Consider the following 18,916-nt stretch of genomic DNA (forward strand, 5'->3'; position numbering starts at 1 on the left):
GTGGCCTGGATCCTCCTCTTCTCAGGTCCCTCTTCTGTGATCCTGGCCCCTCCCTCCTGTTGAGTGCCCCCACAGCAAGCAGCTTGCTATGGGGGCACCCGAGTCGAGTCACAGTTCCCTGTGTCTATTCAGACATGGTGCCCTGGCCTGGCCCCACCCTCTCTCTCTCCTGATTGGCTGACTGACTTTAATTGACAGCAGCGGGAGCCAATCGTGCCGCGCTGCAGTCTCGGCCAATGAGAAGGGGAGTCCCGGCAGCTGGGAAACTCCTGCAACATTGCTGGATAAAGATGGGGCTGCTGCACAAAGAAGGTTTTTTTTATCCATTTACAGCTCTATCTCTACCAAGATGGCTTCCTCCACCTAGAGACATAGTGAAGAACAAGGCATAATAACTCAGGAAAAGGGCAAAAAGGTCAACTGCAGGAAACCAAAAGCAATACCTAAAAGTAGTCCTTTGCCTTCTGCTTGCCTTGCCTTTGTTTTTGGGCACAGCTTTCACAGCTTAGGATCTGTATATGAGTGATGAATAATCAAAGTTCAACTGTGGGTATAGGATTGCATACATAGGATTGTATTTTTTTCCCTTCTATTGGTTGACCTGGATGGACTTGTGTCTTTTTTTAACCAGACTAACTATGTAACTATGTAAAAGTATATCTAAATCTCAAGCCAAACCTTTTTTTTTTTTGTCCAGCAGGAAGTGAGAGAATATCTTTCTAATGTGAGGGATATCTCCTCTTAGACAGTTGTCATGGAAACAAGTGTCTCTATTGAAGGCTTTACCTTTTCCTGTTCTGGTGGCAACTCAAATTATGGATTTATCCTCAATATCATTCTCTGTGACAAAGGGGCTATAAGGGACAGTGAATCTCCCTAACAGACACAGACAACAAAAAAAAAACCCTAATCTTTGTATCCAAAATAAAAAAAATAAAATGGTTGCCTTTATTATACTTCAATTCTGATGTTCCTGTCCATTCCTTTGTGAAATCATCCAACAGTGAATTACCATGGGGCATTACTGTGAATTTTTTTTTTATTATACATAAAACAAAAATAGTTTAATGCGATAATAATTCACTGCCCTTTCCATTCTCTCCCACAGACCGCCAGGTTGTCTTAAATTTATTGATCACATTGTTGGCAATCAACCTGATGATGATATGCTCTCCGTTGTGGACTGGTAAGCAAATACTAGGCTAACAATACCATATGTATAGAGTTACCATGCTAAAAAAACTAAAAGCATCTAAAATAGTCAAATGTTTTGGAATAAAATAGACAATGGAGTTAAACTACCTATCTACCTAATCTTTGTCTGCTACGTTATTGAAATTTTATTTTTAACAAGATGGGTAATTGGCCAAAAGACCAGATGGAGAGTAACTGTAACCTGCAGTTTACCAAACAGGTGCAAAATTAGAATATATAATGCAAAACAGGTTCAAGACAGTAAAGAGCATGCATAAATGCCAGAATAATACAAACCAGATGATGAAAGCTGCACAAACATGGACTCTTCACAGTCTTTATAAGACTTATTAACAACAGATTCTCTAGCTTAGAATCAATACTCCAGGAGAACAGTTCAGAACACAAACAGCTACCTACAATAACGCTCATACATAGAATCCCTCTCAGTGAAGTCCAGTTTAGTTCTGGTGACACAGACAACCATATGAAAGGATCCCAGACCCAAGGACACAGGGGGCACCCCACTGGAGCTGGAGTATTCTGCCAGAAATTGATGAGATGTTTTCACAGTAGCTGTTCCTGCCCGCATGGCAGTTCTGACAGTGGAGAGCCACTCACCTGGCTGCAAATCACTTGCCCAGCTACCTTTGCCTTACCAGGCATGGCCTTTCTGAGCTACTAATAGAGGGAAGCATGGAAAGCTATCCTCCTGGATGTGTTCAAGAACCCAGGGAATTGTGGGAGTTAAAGGGTCCTGCTCCTGTACCTGAGCATGGGGAGTAAATGGGCACTCAGCTACAAATTGGTCATTTATTACAAAGGTTTCACAATATTACCTAATTCCTTTAAATCAGCAGAGAGCGATCTATAAATGAATGGGGACAAATACTGAACTTATTGTCTCTTTTACCAGAGCCATAAGGTCAAGTTGTTATCATAGAGCTACATGGGCAATTTGAATCCCTTGCTACTAAAATGTATATTAATTTGTTGATAATGATCTCAGTAACAGACTTCACAACACTGGAGGAGGGCACATTGGAGAATAAAGCTGGCCATACACTGAGCAAATTGCGTCTGGTTCCTAACGAACCCACCAAAATTTGATCAGTAGGTGGCCCTGTCAACACCATACCACCCAACATATTTTGTTGGGATATCACCTTCACATACTGTATCTCAGAAGACTGCAGGTGCAGGAACACAGTGGTTAGAAGGCTGACCTGCTGGCACGTCTTTAGAGGCCAACTGCAAGAACAACCGGTTCCCAATGACAGAGGAAGGGATGATGGTAGATGATGAAGTTCCTTTTCAGGAAAAAATCCAAAGGATTGCTGCTATAGTTCTGTCAAGAGTACACCTGAAGTGAACTCTTGACAGGGAGAACTTCTTTGCTAGTAAAAACTTGCCAACAGTTCACTTTTCTTTAGGTGTATGAAACTAGCAACATTAATTTTATTTTCTTGTGTTTGCACAATACACAACATGAACACAACACATAACAACCTGTGCACAGCTACACAACAGCCTATGTACAGCTATGAAACACAATGGCCCGTGTACAGCTTCAAGAAAACCTATCTGCTTTGTAAACAAGCAATGAAAGCCATTTCCCTTATCACCAAATTATTCAGCCCAGAAAATGTAAAAATGAATTGTTTGTCACCATCTGTACCTTGAACACATAATAGTAAGCAGCTCACAGCATCAGCCTGTTGAGATCTACAATCTAGAATTCAGTATTATTATGTTCAGCCTTCAGCCTGTTGAGATCTACAATCTCGAATCCAGTATTATTATGTTCAGCCTTCCTCTGCATTATTAACCACTAAGGGTATGCTCAGGTGTGTTTGGATCCTAGTCCAAAGCCAGCTGAACGATCCTGCCAAGAAGCTGTTACCTGTACTTGACCATTCATAAGCGGCTGAGGCATTCCCCCATCATATAGCCACACATATATATAAGGGGCAAAAATATGTGCAGCTGCATGGGGAACGTGCCTTGTAAGCTTATGATTGGCCCAGTAGAGCTTCCTGTAGGGAACGCTCAGATGGCTTTGGACAAGGATCCAAACACTCCAATCTCATCCCTGCTAACCACATGAGCAACTATTTCCAACAAATTGGGGCTGAATACATTTAAAATAATTACTTATTTTCTCTGATCGACAGCTACATCTAGCGGTCCTAATATGATATTTTAATATTCAAACTGGAGAGAAAATAGCCTATTACCAGAGAACATTTGAACTTGAAAGAAAATAGCCTATTAACATTTTATTTTGCCCCAATTCACACAGAACAAATGTTTATGCAGTTTTATGGGATGAATAGCTCTGTACATTTTTTAAAAACACACATAGAATCAGAGAACGCAGCTGTTGTTAAATCTCATTCTCCTCTGCTAATACTGTCCCAAGGATATACTGGAAAAAAAAATTAATAAAGACACTGTCATGGCAGCTGCTGTTTGGGGATTCTTTCAAAACTTTTCAATTAAAGCTGAATTCCAGGAATTCGGCCACTTTGTAAAAAATGAAGGTACACTATGAGTTCAATTCAATGAGCTACATGACACTTTCTGGGTTTTGTTCTATTATTTATATCTGATAGCTTTTATAGTAACCCCGAAAGACCACTGTCACTGTAGTTCTGGAAGAGCGATGCTGATGCTTCTGAGCTCTGCACCTTGAACAGGAGAGTCACTGCACCTGATTTGCCCACCCCTGGCCCTCCTTTTTCCCAATCACAAGAGCAATGGTATTATGTGAACACATTCTCCAAATACAAAGGATTCTGTGAATGGGCAACAGAGGGGAGGGTAGGCAAAGCTGCTATGTGGGTTTCTCAGATCTACGGAGTCCTCTCAGGCAGAGGAATAAACCTGTTAAATGTAAGCAATAAGGGATAAGCCCAGGAGATGTCATGCAGCTCCTTGGACTTAACTCATAATGTGTCTTTACTTTTTACAAAGTGGCTGAATTCCTGGAAGTCGGCTTTAAGCACCCATCTGGAGTCTTGACTGCTATCAATATAAAACTTTATAACTTGATTTTTGGATGTATTGTGTTGATGGAGGTGCTCTTATAAGTAGACAAACATCTTTTGTTTCCTTAATTAGATTGTGAAGCTACCAAGTGGGAGAATTTAACAATTTACAAATATTATCACATTTTCCTCTCTCAAAAATAATATTTTAAGGCAATTGCCATCAAAAAGCAAACAGCCTATAGTCCTGTTAAAATGCCCTTTCTCCTGTTGCAAATTAAAGTATGTTTGAACTGCAAGTGGACACTACCACATATGTGATGTTCATTATTGCACTTACCAGATTTCATGTAGCAACTTTTTTATTTACCTGTTTTAAATGCAATGCAGTGCTTTATATCTCTATTAGGCCCCGTTCACCCTGGGGCGATCCGACTTGGGGGGGCGACCTCCGAGGTCGCGGTGCGAGCAGCGCGCCGCGACCTCGGAGCGGCCGGCACGGACTTCATAACATTGAAGTCTATGACGGTCGCTCCGGGTCGCCCCAAAGAAGCTCCGGACCCTTTTTCTAAGTCGGAGCGACTTGTGTCGCTCCTATTAGAACGGGTCCGCAGCTTCCCTATGGAAGGCGACCTACGGCGACCTGTGAGGCGACCAGGTCGCCTCACAGGTCGCCTTAGTGTGAACGGGGACTTACATTGGTTTGTTTCCAGTATTGATAATAAAATCAAAATAGATCGATCATCTATATTCTTGTTTCATAATTTTCTAGGTATCAAAACTGCTTGCTATTTCATAGATTCTGGTCAGTAGATGACAAACAGGTTCATACTGAATACAGTGCATTACGCTCAATTGTGGTAACGAATTATGAAGAGACCATAAAAATGCCAATAAATGAACCAGCTCCTGGAAAGAAAAAGTCACAGATCCAGGTAATCAGATTCCAGCTGGTATGAATATTAATGTTCAATATTTTGAATACTTTTTTGGATAAGATATTGTTGACCTTATCCTCCTCATCTTTATAGATGATAACCACATGGCTAGAAATATCTTAGGGCCATGCTGATATTTTAACCTTTTTTAGGGTGTAGGTATATTTTCTATTTTGTTTCTTTTTTTTCCTTTGTTAATATGTATATTTGTATTTAAATATGAGGAAATAAAATAATATTAGTAACATGTTTTGACGTAAGTGATATGTTTTAGTAGCAGTGATCTACTAAGCCCTACTTTTCCTATTTCTCCTAGTATAACTATTGTAAGGTGGCTTGATTCTTTTGTGGATTTTTGATTTGGTTATTTATATACATTCTCTCTTAGATAGGTGTTTCTGATCTTGTGTAGGGTTTTTATTCTCATCTGTATTCTCTTTTTCTAACTGTCCTAATCACCAAAGTCACTAGGAATGAAAGTGAAAATAAATCCAAAATTGTGATTTACCACCATAACAAGATCGGAAGGGAAATCTTCCAATGGGGACACTTGTTCCTGTGACAACTGTCTGCCTCTTGCTTCCTGTTGAATCTATAGAACGGGAAGTGAAAGGAAATCTCCCTAATGGACTAAAAACTGATAGGGGATTTAACACTCCTCTTCTTTATCCAAAATGAAAAAAGTCGTTCTCTCTGAGTTTATTGAAGGACACAGCGGAGATCTCTAGATCTTGAGCATTGGGTTATAGTGGCACCTGCAGGTGTTCGGATGTTGAGCACAGCCTATGGACAGATCCTGCTGGTAGAGAAACCCCCCATCTGCTAGAGGCAGGTCAGTTAATCACAAAGAGAACAGATGGCCACCGACATAACAACCAGAGGGAAGGGTACTATGTCCTTTAATATACACAGGGAAAAACATCCCATTATCTTGTCTGTTCATGTAAGTACACAGTGGGACTTTTTAGATCTACTGGGATGTTCCGAAATAGTATCTACCAAGGGGTGGGAAAAAAATGAATCAACTCCTCAAAGGCAGGAACATTACACTATTGCCTATAAGGCCTGCATGAGGTAAACTGGAAACAGAATGTCCCCATTTGAGAGATCTCCAGATTGATTACCTGTAAGGGCCTGTTCCATACAGCAAAAATGGCCCTGGGGTCCCAGAGACCTCCTCCATGGAACTCAGAGAGGGTAGAGATGCCTGTATAGTAGAGCTGCACGATTAATCGTATGAAAATCGCGATCTCGATTCACCCCTCCTGACGATCTAACCCTGAAATATGCTCGATTCTTTGCATAGCTGCATAGAGAGAACAGCTGTGGAAAAAAAAAAAAAAAAAAAGCCTCCCTGCAAACGGCTATCAGCAAAGTCTCCCAGTAACTATAAACAAAAATTATTACATTGTATCTTTTCCTTCCCTCTGCCAGGGAGAAAGGAAGTTTAACCTCTTAAAGACTGGATCTTTTTATGACATTTGTTGCTTGCAAGTTAAAATCATTTTTTTTGCTAGAAAGGTACTTAGAACCCCCAAACATTTTATATATTTTTTTTTAGCAGAGACCCTACAGAATAAAATGGCGATTGTTGTAATATTTTATGTCACACTGTATTTGCGCAGCAGTCTTTCAAACGCAATTAATAGACTTTAATGAATAAAAAAAAAAACGTAACAGTAAAGTTATCCCAATTTTTTTTGTTACACAGAGAATCGCGAGAGAATCGTGATCTTTATTCCAAGCTAAAAAATCGTGATTCTCATTTTGGCCAGAATCGTGCAGCTCTACTGTATAGCCATAGAGGCTTACAAGTATGATAGACAGAAACTGAAGCTGACACAGAAGGGAATAGCCAACCCCAAAAGATCCCCAGGGAGTGGCATCCAGTCCTCCTAGTTGACACAGGCATCAAACACAGGCTACCTAGCAAACATATAGATACCAAGGTGCTGCCACAACCAGAAAGGTGGAGCCCAAAAGACTCACAGCACCCTGGATTCATAATTTATGCTGAGGAGCTGAGGAGCTGAGGAGCAGTGAGTACTCTCCTTGGTGCCAGTAGAAAGGCCATCCTGCATCCTATTGCCAAAAGAAGGGTGCTGGGCATGATGTTAACCTAAAGCCCATTCACCCATCTACTGTCTAAATATAACATGGCCACTGGAGTTCCTTTTATAGTAAAGCACACTGACAAGATGCAAGTAGTCCAGGAGCATACCTACCCACTGAAGTCAGGAGAACAATGGCTGTGCAAATATGGTGGTAACTGTGGTTAAACCTGCAACCTGCCATTCACACAGAGACACCTACAAGCTAACTTAAACTAAATGGACCTCACCACCTTGTCACACAACACAGGATAGCAGAGCGGAAAAAGGTATTCATAGACTGAAGAAAACAAAGAACTCCCCTGCAAAAAGAAAGGGAGCTAATTCCCAACTTGAAGTGTAGGACCTTATGTCCTGGCACTGTGCAAACAAAAAAAAAACAATCTGCCTCTAGAAGATGGGGCTTTTGGCTACCAGCTGTGCTTATGCTTTGGTTTTGTTTTTGTGCCTTTTGTTCTACTCCTGTGTGTGGCACTATAACACAATAGTCAAGATCTAAAGATCTCTGTTGCATCCTTTAACCACTTGCCGACTGCCTAACGCCGATCTACGTCGGCAGTCAGCCCCTCACAGGCAAAGTGACGTAGGGCTACGTCACTAGCTTGTGAGGGTCTAGGGAGCGAGCGCGCGCCCCCGGAGGCGCGCTCCCGCTCCCGCGTGGTCACGGACCCCCCCGCGCGTGTGACCGGCGGACCCGATGTCCGCCGGTCACTCGGCGATCGGCGGGGGAGAGGGAGAATGTCAGGCAGCTTGTGTAAACAAGCCACCTGTCATTCTCCTTGCTGTTAGGATACTGATCACTCGGATCTAGTATGTAGATCCGTTGATCAGTGTCCATACAGCTCAAGCCCCAGCCAATCACAGTAGAAAGCACGCCCCTAGGGATACACACAGCCCCTCCCTCCCAAATAAAGTTAACCCCTTCACTATAAAAGTGGATATTTCTGCGCTAATATAATTATATAAAAAATTAGTATTGTAGGGTGAGCTGCTGCACAAAGGAATCACAGAAAAAACCCATAGTGGAAATTAAACGAAAATGTGCTGCGCTAGAAAATAGTGAATAATGAAATCACCAAAAAATACAAAAATTATATAATACAGAAAATATATATATCACTCTGTATGTGTGTCGGGATAAGGTAACCTGAAATTAATCAGTATTCCTTAAAAATGTGAATTTCACCAATGTATATCAATAATCACATAAATCATAAATCATCCAGTGTAAAATATAATAGAGTGAAAAAATTAGGGTAATAATTAAATTAAATCCCAATAAAGTCCATGCAAAAATTAGGAGAAAATCCAAGAAGGTGTGCCACAAGATCCCAGAGAGTGCATCCACGCAATTCCTTGTAAGAATATAATAGACACCAACGTGTAAATCACCCAGGGAAAATCAGATGGCTGCTTACCAGAACGGGTAGGTCTCTCAAGCTAATGAGTAGACCACAGAAAGCTTAAGTGTAATGCCAAGGATGGCCACAGGATGTCTCCTTTAAATTCTCAATGGCGATGTCCACATAGTGGGAAACAAATTATGACAGGGACATAGTGTAACTCCGTATACAAGGCATTTATTAAAAAGTAAAAAGCAGATAAAACCACTCACATTTGCGATGTGAATTCAAGGCATCTAAAGGTTACAGGTACGCTGGAAACGAACGAACATCTCCCTCGCTGTTAGTATCTAGGTAGCCGGCTTGTTGGGGGCGTGGTCTCGTCACGTCTGGGTCACCCGACCGGTTTCGCTATAGGTTAGCGTCATCAGGGGTGCATATATATAGCACTGATTACTGTAGAAATGTCACTGGTAACCCCAAAAGTGTCAAAAATGTCAGTCAAGGGTCCGATCTGTCCGCCCCAATGTCGCAGTACCGCAAAAAAAATCGCCGCCATTACACGTTAAAAAAAAAAACAACAAAAATGACAGAAATCTTTCCCTTTGTTAGTAAACGCGATAACTTTTGCGCAAACCAATCAAAATACGCTTTTTGCGATTTTTTTTTTTTTACCAAACATAGGTAGCATAAAACAAATTGGCCGAAAAAGTAAAAAAATTTTGATTTTTAAATTTTTTTTTTGGGGAATTTCATATAAAAAAATGTGAAAAATATTGCTATTTTTGCAAAATTGACGCTCTTTTTTTGTTTATAGCGCGTGATCAAAAAAATCGCACAGGTGATCAAATACCACCAAAAGAAAGCTCTGTTTGTGGGAAAAAAGGACGCCAAATTCGTTTAGGTACAGCGTTGCACGACCGCGCAATTGTACGTTAAAGTCACGCAGTGCCGAATCGCAAAATACCCCCTGGTCGGAATGGGGGTAAAATCTTCCGGGGCTTAAGTGGTTAATGAACAGAATAGGAAGAAAAAAGGTTTTGCGTTTAGATATACTTTAATAATGAAACAATGGACAAAAGGCCCTGATACAATATTTCTGGTGGCCAATGACAATTTAGAAAAGCATAGTGCAGCCTATATGTGTTTTATGTACTCCACAACTGGTATTTTATGTAGTCACACCCTATTTTAATTACACAGGGCTAAATTAACTTAAACAGGATACTCTCAGATATTTAACCTTCTTAGCGGTATTCCCGAGCGTGGCTCGGGGTTAAATTTCAGAGCCAAAAGCGGTAACCCCGAGCCACACTCGGGGTACCGCTAGGGAGATCGCTGGATCCTGTAAGCAAGGTTACATACCTTGTCATCGGGATCCAGCGATGTGTCCCGGTGGTGTCTCGCGGCAGATCTTCCTCCCGATCGTCTCCGTGCCCCGGCTTCCGTCCCCTGCGACGTGACGTTCGCAGGGGGGTGGAACCGGCGGCAAATTCAAATGTAAAAACACACCAAACACACTGATACAATTCAAAATAGAAAAAAATCATATTAGTTTGCCCCCCAGTGCCCTTTCCTGCAGTTGTACTGTACTTTTTATGTATATATATATATATATATATATATATATATATATGTATACATATATTTTACTGTACTTTTTATGTATATATATATATATATATATATATATATATATACACACGTATACATATATACACGTGTATATATAGATATATATATATATATATATCTATATTGTGAGGGATTAGCTCGGTGGTAGGCGTATGGGTGACCCCTTTGGGGGTGCGTTTTCACAGAGATAGCCGATTAGAGGTTGAAAAACAAGACTGATTTATTCATGCAATTTACTTAACACAATTGCAAGCATCAAAACAGCCAAAATAAAATAAAAGACAAAATAAATCCTTGCCTCTGTGGGCGGCTACCTTCTCACAGCTGGAACCTACCTAAGAAGTCTTTCCAACCTACTGTTGGGCCGACACTGCTGATCCTACAGCAGACACTCAAATGTCCATTTGTTTGCTTTTCACACAGCACAAACATTGTCCATTGAACATGTCCCTTTGTTTTCTTTCACACAGCACATGTTCATTTATAACAGGATCCTTTACTCTTCAGATTCTTCACATGGAACACAGTTCATTTAACAGGTCCCTTTACTCTTCACACTCTTCACATGGAACACTTCTCTTCACACTCTTCACATGGAACACTTTGTCTTCTCACCTTTGAGACGTCTTCACTCGTGGTTACCCTCCTTAGCTTCACATCGCTTTAGGGGGTCTTCTCCCATGCTCACCAGCTTGTCGGGAGGCACACATCCGACTGTCCCCCTCTCCCAGCCCACACGGCGACAGGCGGCAGCAGTCCTTCTCCCATGCCCACACGGCGTCGGGAGGTACACGTATGTCTGTCCTCCTCTCCCAGCCTACACGGCGACAGGAGGCAGCACTCAATAGATTTTCTCTGGACAAATTATAGAGTCCTTGATCTCCTCATTCTGAACAGCTGAATGGTTTTCAACTTCCTGCTGGCTCTCTCTGCAGCCAACACCCTATAGTATCAGTGAACTTTCAAAGCAGGTGGGAATGTGTCTCCTCTCAGTGACTACATTCCCAGATTTACCTGACTTCCTGTCACATACCCCCCCCTCTTGTTTCAACCCTAGGGTTGGGACACATATTTCCAGGCACGCATGTGTCAGGCACTGCTGACTCACTGATAAGCCTCCTATTATCCTCAAGCTTCCGGATGAAACTGTTTTGTCATCTTCATTGACAGATTTCTCATAAATGCCACACAGTTTGTCTCTCATCTCATATACACATTCTTCAACTGCATTTTTGGCATCATTTTGCTCCTTCTCGTTTCTGTCATCTTCATTGACAGCTTTCTCATAAATGTCAGACAGCTTGTCTCTCATAACCGTCTGTCCAATCCACCATGGAGGACCGTGATCCATAGGCAACTCAATTGGGCTAGTCTTAATGTCTTCAACATTCTTAAGACGCCTCTCTCTGCAATCCATAAATGTTTTCCACAAAACTTTGAGAACCTTTGCTTCACTAAGCTTTGTTCCAAGTAGGGACTCTTGACATCCCTCTGTGACTTGAGTTGCCTCTCCATACATCTGTACACAATCATTGACTTTTTGTTGTAAAAGGGAATGATCTTCCTTCTTGAGCTTTGCTTGCTCTAAGATGCTGTGCAGAGGATTTTCCAATTGAGACAACAGGCTGTCACACATTTCTTCAAAGTGACCCCTGTTCCTTTTCCCAGAGATATCAATATCATTCACCAAACATTTCATATTCATAGGCAGATCGGAAGCATTTGCACTCATCAACTTCTTAAACTTTTCGCCCTCCTGAGCGAGTCGCAGTAAAGGCCTACTATTTGATTTGATATTCAGTTTATATTTCTTGCCAAACTCTTCACAGAAGTAGTCAACCAGAACATCATCAACTTTCCTTACACCAACATAGGGGTTAAAGGCAACAACACAGTTGAACCCAGCGATCTGGGTGGTATCCATTATAGACCTCCTCTCTGCATCAGTGAAGAAGCATGGAACTGCAACACATTCTTTTACAGGTTTCTTCAATGCACTTTCTGCTGAACTATTTGACCGCTCAAGGTCACCTAGTTCTTTTTCTCTATCTGAATTCCACATGGAATGCATCTCAAGATCACGATCAAACTTCTGCCACCCGTCTTTCACCAGTTCCATTTTGGAAACACTCCCTGAAAGGCACTTATTCATTTGCTTCACGTTTTCACCAACAGCCTTAGTTTTCCCCACTAGGTTTTCAGCCTGAACTGAGAAATCATCACATTTCTTACTCAGCTCCTTTGTTTGCTGAAGCTCTAATGATACATTTTCCAATGCTTGAAGTTTTTGAAGGAACGGTTTATTCCAAAGGGGTGATTCAAGCCACATGTCATCACATTTCTGAGGCTCACTCAGGACAGACCCCAAAACACTGATCCTTTTAAAAACTGCATCAGGCACACTATCCCCTCTTTGGGACAGATCCTCTGTTGCCTGGAATTCCTCTTCCAGTTCCTGCAACGGAATCTTCATCTCTTCTACTTGCTGTTCTAAGGCTCGCTTAGACTTTTCTAGCTCCTGAACTCTTTTCACAACATCATCCTTGGAGCTGACCAATTCTTCCATTTCTGTACGCAGCTGTTTGTTAACACTTTCTAGTTCAGCCTTACACTCTAGAGCTTCCTCCAAAGAGCGAGCCAAGAACAGGGCTTTGCTCTCGTTATCACGCACCTCCGTTTCTGCACGGGCGCGTTCTTCTGCATATTTTGCAGACACAGTCTTCTCTTCACCAAGCATCTGATCAAACTTCTTTTTCACATCTTCAACACACTGTAATGAACCAACGCTTTCTTCCATGCGTTTTTTCATATCCGCTATCTGAGCTTGCAATGTTGCGACTTGCTCTGATAGGTTTTTCTTTGCTTCCGCCTCCTTTTTTAATTGTTCCAGGAAGCCATTTTTCTCATCTTCCATTTGTTTGAGCTTTGTGCTAAAACTCAGCCTTTGACACCTCTCTTCCTGTAAGAGTTCCTGCGTGTCTTGCAGCTGCGATTCCAAGATAGAAAAATCTTCCGCAATTTCTCTAGATTTGCTGTCTGCTTGAGAAAGCTGATTTGTAACATTGTCCAACTCAACCTGCAGTCGGTTTGCCTTCTCTGACAGCTTAGCACACAATCGGTCACCTTCTGACACCTTGACTTGCGATTCCAGAAGCTGTGCCTCTACTTTTTCCCTCTTATGTTCACAATCTTCTTTTCCCTGCATAAGAGCCTTCACCTCATTGGCTAGCATCTGGGAATAAGAATGTAATTCTGCCACACAGGCTTCTTTCTCCTTTAACTGCTGCTGGACACGTTGGGCTTCCCCTTTCCAACTTTCACAGTCCGCACGCCATTCATTTACCACATTGCTTAAAGTAGTGAGCTCATACACAGTACTCAGTAATTTAGCCTCTCTTTCACTTTTCTCTTTGTCGTTGAGAGACAATGTCGCTTTCAGAGCAACATTCTGTTCCTGCGACTCCTGCAGGTCTATTTTTGTAACTTCCAAACACTGTAGACTTTTTTCCAGCTGATTACGCAACTCCAACATATCAGCCATACTTTGCTTCTGCAAAGTCTGAATTTCACTTTCCTTTTCCATGAGGATGGTATCTTTCTCCATTATAGTCTCTCTGCGTTTTTGCAACTCGACCAAAAGAAGAGCAGTGGATTCTTCCCACTGTAACACATGAGACTTGAGTAGTTCATTCATTTCCTGCAAGTTTCTATGCTCCATTTTAAGCAATTCCAAGGCTTGTTCCTTTTCTTCCATTTTCCGTTGCAAGGCATCCAACTCAGCCCTGCACACATACTCGGTTTCTTCCAAACCGATGGCCTCCATTGGCTGCTGGCGTCTGTGTTTCCAGCCTGCCATGCTCTCTTGGTGAGCCTTTTGCTGAGCTGCAAAGCTCCGCTGAAAATCCGCATTTGCCTGCTGTTGAGCTGCATTTGCTTGCTGTTGAGCTGCATTTGATATAATCAGATGTTTCAACATCTCCTCCATTTTGAGTTTACTTTTCATCTGAGCACACTGCGTCTCCATAGCAGTTTCATCAGTGTTGCTAGGGACAACAACCTTCCTCTTTAGTAGACTCTCTTTAGGCATGGATGGGGCTGGTTCAGACGGCAACATCCCCTCCATCCAAAGAATCCGGTCTCTCATTTCATCTATCTTTGCATTTTTCAGGCGTTTGGACCGCCCCATCTTCAATAACTCCACAAACAAATTTTTCACAGTCCAGCAAACAATTTTCAGACCACTGTCTCTTCAACACATGTAGTTTTTCTCTCTCTTGCAGGATCTCTTTTCCTGCGCACACAGTTTGTGCAGTCACTTGCACCAGACACAACAAAGTTCATCAAAAAATTTTGAGACCGCTGTCTCTTTAAAACACTTTTTTTTTTTTTTTCTGTCAGGATCTTCTCTCCTGCACACATAGATTGTGCAATCTCATGCACCAGATAAAGTTCATCAAACATTTGCACTTCCTTGCAGGGATCTCTGCTTATGCCCACTGCATACCTCCACCATATGTGAGGGATTAGCTCGGTGGTAGGCGTATGGGTGACCCCTTTGGGGGTGCGTTTTCACAGAGATAGCCGATTAGAGGTTGAAAAACAAGACTGATTTATTCATGCAATTTACTTAACACAATTGCAAGCATCAAAACAGCCAAAATAAAATAAAAGACAAAATAAATCCTTGCCTCTGTGGGCGGCTACCTTCTCACAGCTGGAACCTACCTAAGAAGTCTTTCCAACCTACTGTTGGGCCGACACTGCTGATCCTACAGCAGACACTCAAATGTCCATTTGTTTGCTTTTCACACAGCACAAACATTGTCCATTGAACATGTCCCTTTGTTTTCTTTCACACAGCACATGTTCATTTATAACAGGATCCTTTACTCTTCAGATTCTTCACATGGAACACAGTTCATTTAACAGGTCCCTTTACTCTTCACACTCTTCACATGGAACACTTCTCTTCACACTCTTCACATGGAACACTTTGTCTTCTCACCTTTGAGACGTCTTCACTCGTGGTTACCCTCCTTAGCTTCACATCGCTTTAGGGGGTCTTCTCCCATGCTCACCAGCTTGTCGGGAGGCACACATCCGACTGTCCCCCTCTCCCAGCCCACACAGCGACAGGCGGCAGCAGTCCTTCTCCCATGCCCACACGGCGTCGGGAGGTACACGTATGTCTGTCCTCCTCTCCCAGCCTACACGGCGACAGGAGGCAGCACTCAATAGATTTTCTCTGGACAAATTATAGAGTCCTTGATCTCCTCATTCTGAACAGCTGAATGGTTTTCAACTTCCTGCTGGCTCTCTCTGCAGCCAACACCCTATAGTATCAGTGAACTTTCAAAGCAGGTGGGAATGTGTCTCCTCTCAGTGACTACATTCCCAGATTTACCTGACTTCCTGTCACAATATATACGTAATTCTTGTGAATGAGCAGCCCAAACCAACTGTATACATTTATTATATATATATATATATATATATATATATATATATATATAATGTATACAGTTGGTTTGGGCTGCTCATTCACTAGAATTACATGCAAAATAATGGTACCGCTTTCAGCACCTAACATCCAAAAGAATCATACCGCCAGGGAGGTTAAGATGTTTTGACAAAGTACCTAGTTGTCAGTCCAGCCATTTTAGACCTATGCTTTAACAAACGGAACCATGACTGCATAGCTAGCATATTTTCCCTTTTTTCTAGGTGCACACTTTTCTATACACATAAATGTTATATAAACTTAACTTATTTCCTCTGTAATTAGTGAGTGTTTACATACGTATATGGTAAGAGCAAAACTGACATAGTTTATAAGGATGACCTTTTTTTCTTTTTTTTTTTTTCAGGAGTTTGTGGACTACTATGATGGTTCTGGTGTACAGCACATTGCTCTTAATACTTCCGACATCATCAAAGCAGTGAGTAATGCAGACAGATAGGTATAAAAGAATAGGCAACCTAGGGAGGGGCAAGTCCTCCTGTGACTAAGGCTTTGATCTCTGTGCTGTTTGGCTAAGAGGGTGGTGTGTTTATATATGCGAGTTTGTGCATGAATACCTGTATATGTTTTGAAACTTGTCTGCTGTATATTTTTTTAAGTCTCTTCTTGCTATAAGTTATTATGAAGGAATTAAAATTAAGGTTGCATTGACAATTACGCTTATATAACCATTCTAGCAGCAAAGATAATGTTTGGCATTTCTGTTTCCTATTATTCTTTACACAAATTAAGGAAAATCTGGATGAAATAAATTACAGACTATATTTTGCAGGACAATATTAATCATTAACTGTAGTATAATCTGCCAAAAGCAGTACAAGCTAATCTGACCTAGTCAATGATTGGTGTGAACGCCCTGTAACTGTCTACTGAAAACAATATTAATCCATATACTGTATCTGTGACACCACAAGACATAGATGGGCAAGTACCACCCAGAAAGAAGGGAACTGAAAGTTATGATTGATTACTTTGCTACGCCTTCAAGACCTACCAAACTACCCACTCCAACCCATTTGGTGGGCCGATTTCAATGACTGTCCCACTCCCTTTTCGACCAAGTAAAAGGGACAAGCAGCTCCTGCTTAGATAGAGATATTTTTAAAAAAAGTGATACCAAGTTCATTCAAACCCCACCAATGCCATGCTATTGTAGGATTCTACATGAGTACCCTATTTGGCTGCTAATCATTTTGCATATTTGGACTAGTGGTGATGAAATATGGGGGGTATGTAGGCATTTTTTTTTCCTCTTTGTGGTTTTAATTAACTAATTGTGGAGTACTGCATACTGTGTTCTCACATTTTGTATTTTTTTTTCTATTTTTTTATTTAGAACTTTTAGCAAATTACAATATGCCGTTAAAAACAATATAAAAGAGAAAGAAAAAAATGACACCACATTAAAGGGGAAATTCCCAATCATTACATAGTCGTAGGCAAACAAGACACAAGGAGAGAGCAAAATTCTACTTAGACAAATGAACAGATATAGTGCATATATATTAAAGAGTCAACATGGCCAGGGTTAGTCTCTCCTTGCTATCCAGACCGCATTGCGCAACTCCAGTCGGAGTCAAGAAAAACAACAGAAACTAAACAAAAAAAAAGGGATATGATGGGAGAGGAAGGGGGGGGGATGCAATTGGAGGTTTATCTGGTAAATTCAAAACAGGCAGCCCCTGCAGCAAAAAAAAAAGTGGGGGAGCATTCTATTCTACAGATGATATGGCGCATCACCAGAAATCAAGAAACATAGCCAGTCAAGGTGAGGGGCCTAAGCTAACTCTCGCCATGGGATCACATTTATGGGACCCCCTCTCCCGCCACTTCCCAGTGGTTACTGAGCTTACCGGAGTCATCAGTAACCTGGGAACTGATCCCGTGTGGCCCATGGCTAGGCAGAAAGCAGAGTGAGGGCAATATAGCCCCCACTTGGCTCTATGCCTTTGGAGGACCGGAGCGACGTCTGACGTCACTTCCGCATAATGGGCTTAAACAAGGGATTTTTTTTCCCTTAAAGGCAAAATGTCAATATTTTTATTTTTTTGCTTTTAAAGGTAAATGAGAGATCTGGGGTCTTTTTTACCCCAGATCTCTCAATAAAGAGGACCTATCATGCTTAATTTCAAGGGATGTTTACATTCCTTGTAATAGGAATAAAATAGATAAAAAAAATAAAGGGACAGTGTAAGAATGAAAAAAGGAAAAGTAAAATAAATAAGAAAAAAAAAATTAAAGGGCCCCATCCCTCCGAGCTCACGCACAGAGTCGAATGCATACGTAAGTCGCGCCCGCATATGTAAACAGTGTTCAAACCACACATGTGAGGTATTCCTGGGATCGTTAGGGTGATAGCAATAATACTAGCACTAGACCTCTCTGTAACTCTGAACTTGGAACCTGTAATAAATTTGAAAGCTTTGCCTTTGAAGATGTTAAGTCACGTAGTTTGTTGCCATTGCACGAGCGTGTGCCATTTTGAAGAGTGACATGTTGGGTATTTATTTACTTAGCGTATCATCATCTTTTACATTATACAAAAAAAAAAATTGAGCTAACTTTAATGTTTTGGGTTTTTCTTAATTCATTAAAATGTATTTTTACCAAAAAAATTGTGCTTGAAAGAAGGGCTGTGGAGTCGGAGTCGAGGAGTCTGAGTCTGAGGAAATTTTGGGTACCTCGAGTCGGAGTCAGCAAACAATGCACTGACTCCGACTCCTACTAAATTTAGATGGGAATTAAAAAAAAAGTAAGTTTAAATGTCCCAATTCACAAAAAGTTATAATGAATGACTTAGTATAAGGAAACATAATTGAGGAGGCCAAATGTAAAAAGGAAGAACTACAGAAAGTTCTGAAAGGACATTTTGTCTTCCTTAAAATGTAAGCATGCACACGTCACAGGGTCAATTATTTTGCTATTAATGTTAGATTTGTGGATGAAAATAACAAAACAATAACACGGACCCTTGTATTAAAGGATCCAGTAAACACTGGATTACCTTCAGAAGTTAGTGGAGGTTGTTCTAGAAGATTTTGAAATGACAAAGGAACAGATTTTATGTGTTGTGACAGATAACACTTCTAACATGTTGAGCACAATTGAGAAGATGAACTCAGATGAAGAAGGTAACAATCAGATATTAGACTTAGAGGAAGACAGCTCTGCAAGTATTGGAGAA

At 41.2% G+C, this 18,916-nt stretch overlaps 1 protein-coding gene across 1 annotated transcript in view; it reads left to right on the forward strand.

The window, feature by feature from the left end:
- Nucleotides 1-18,916, forward strand: part of LOC309545738 (4-hydroxyphenylpyruvate dioxygenase) — a 75,392-nt gene that overhangs the window by 51,830 nt on the left and 4,646 nt on the right. Inside the window, exons 9-11 of the mRNA XM_082245082.1 lie at nt 1,109-1,186; nt 4,957-5,119; nt 16,079-16,150. Coding sequence (XP_082101208.1) covers nt 1,109-1,186; nt 4,957-5,119; nt 16,079-16,150 — 313 coding nt within the window. The remainder of the gene's footprint in view (nt 1-1,108; nt 1,187-4,956; nt 5,120-16,078; nt 16,151-18,916) is intronic.

This window comes from Pelophylax lessonae (genome assembly GCF_965119305.1).
Source record: "Pelophylax lessonae genome assembly, chromosome: 2".
NCBI classification, from domain to species: Eukaryota; Metazoa; Chordata; class Amphibia; order Anura; family Ranidae; genus Pelophylax; species Pelophylax lessonae.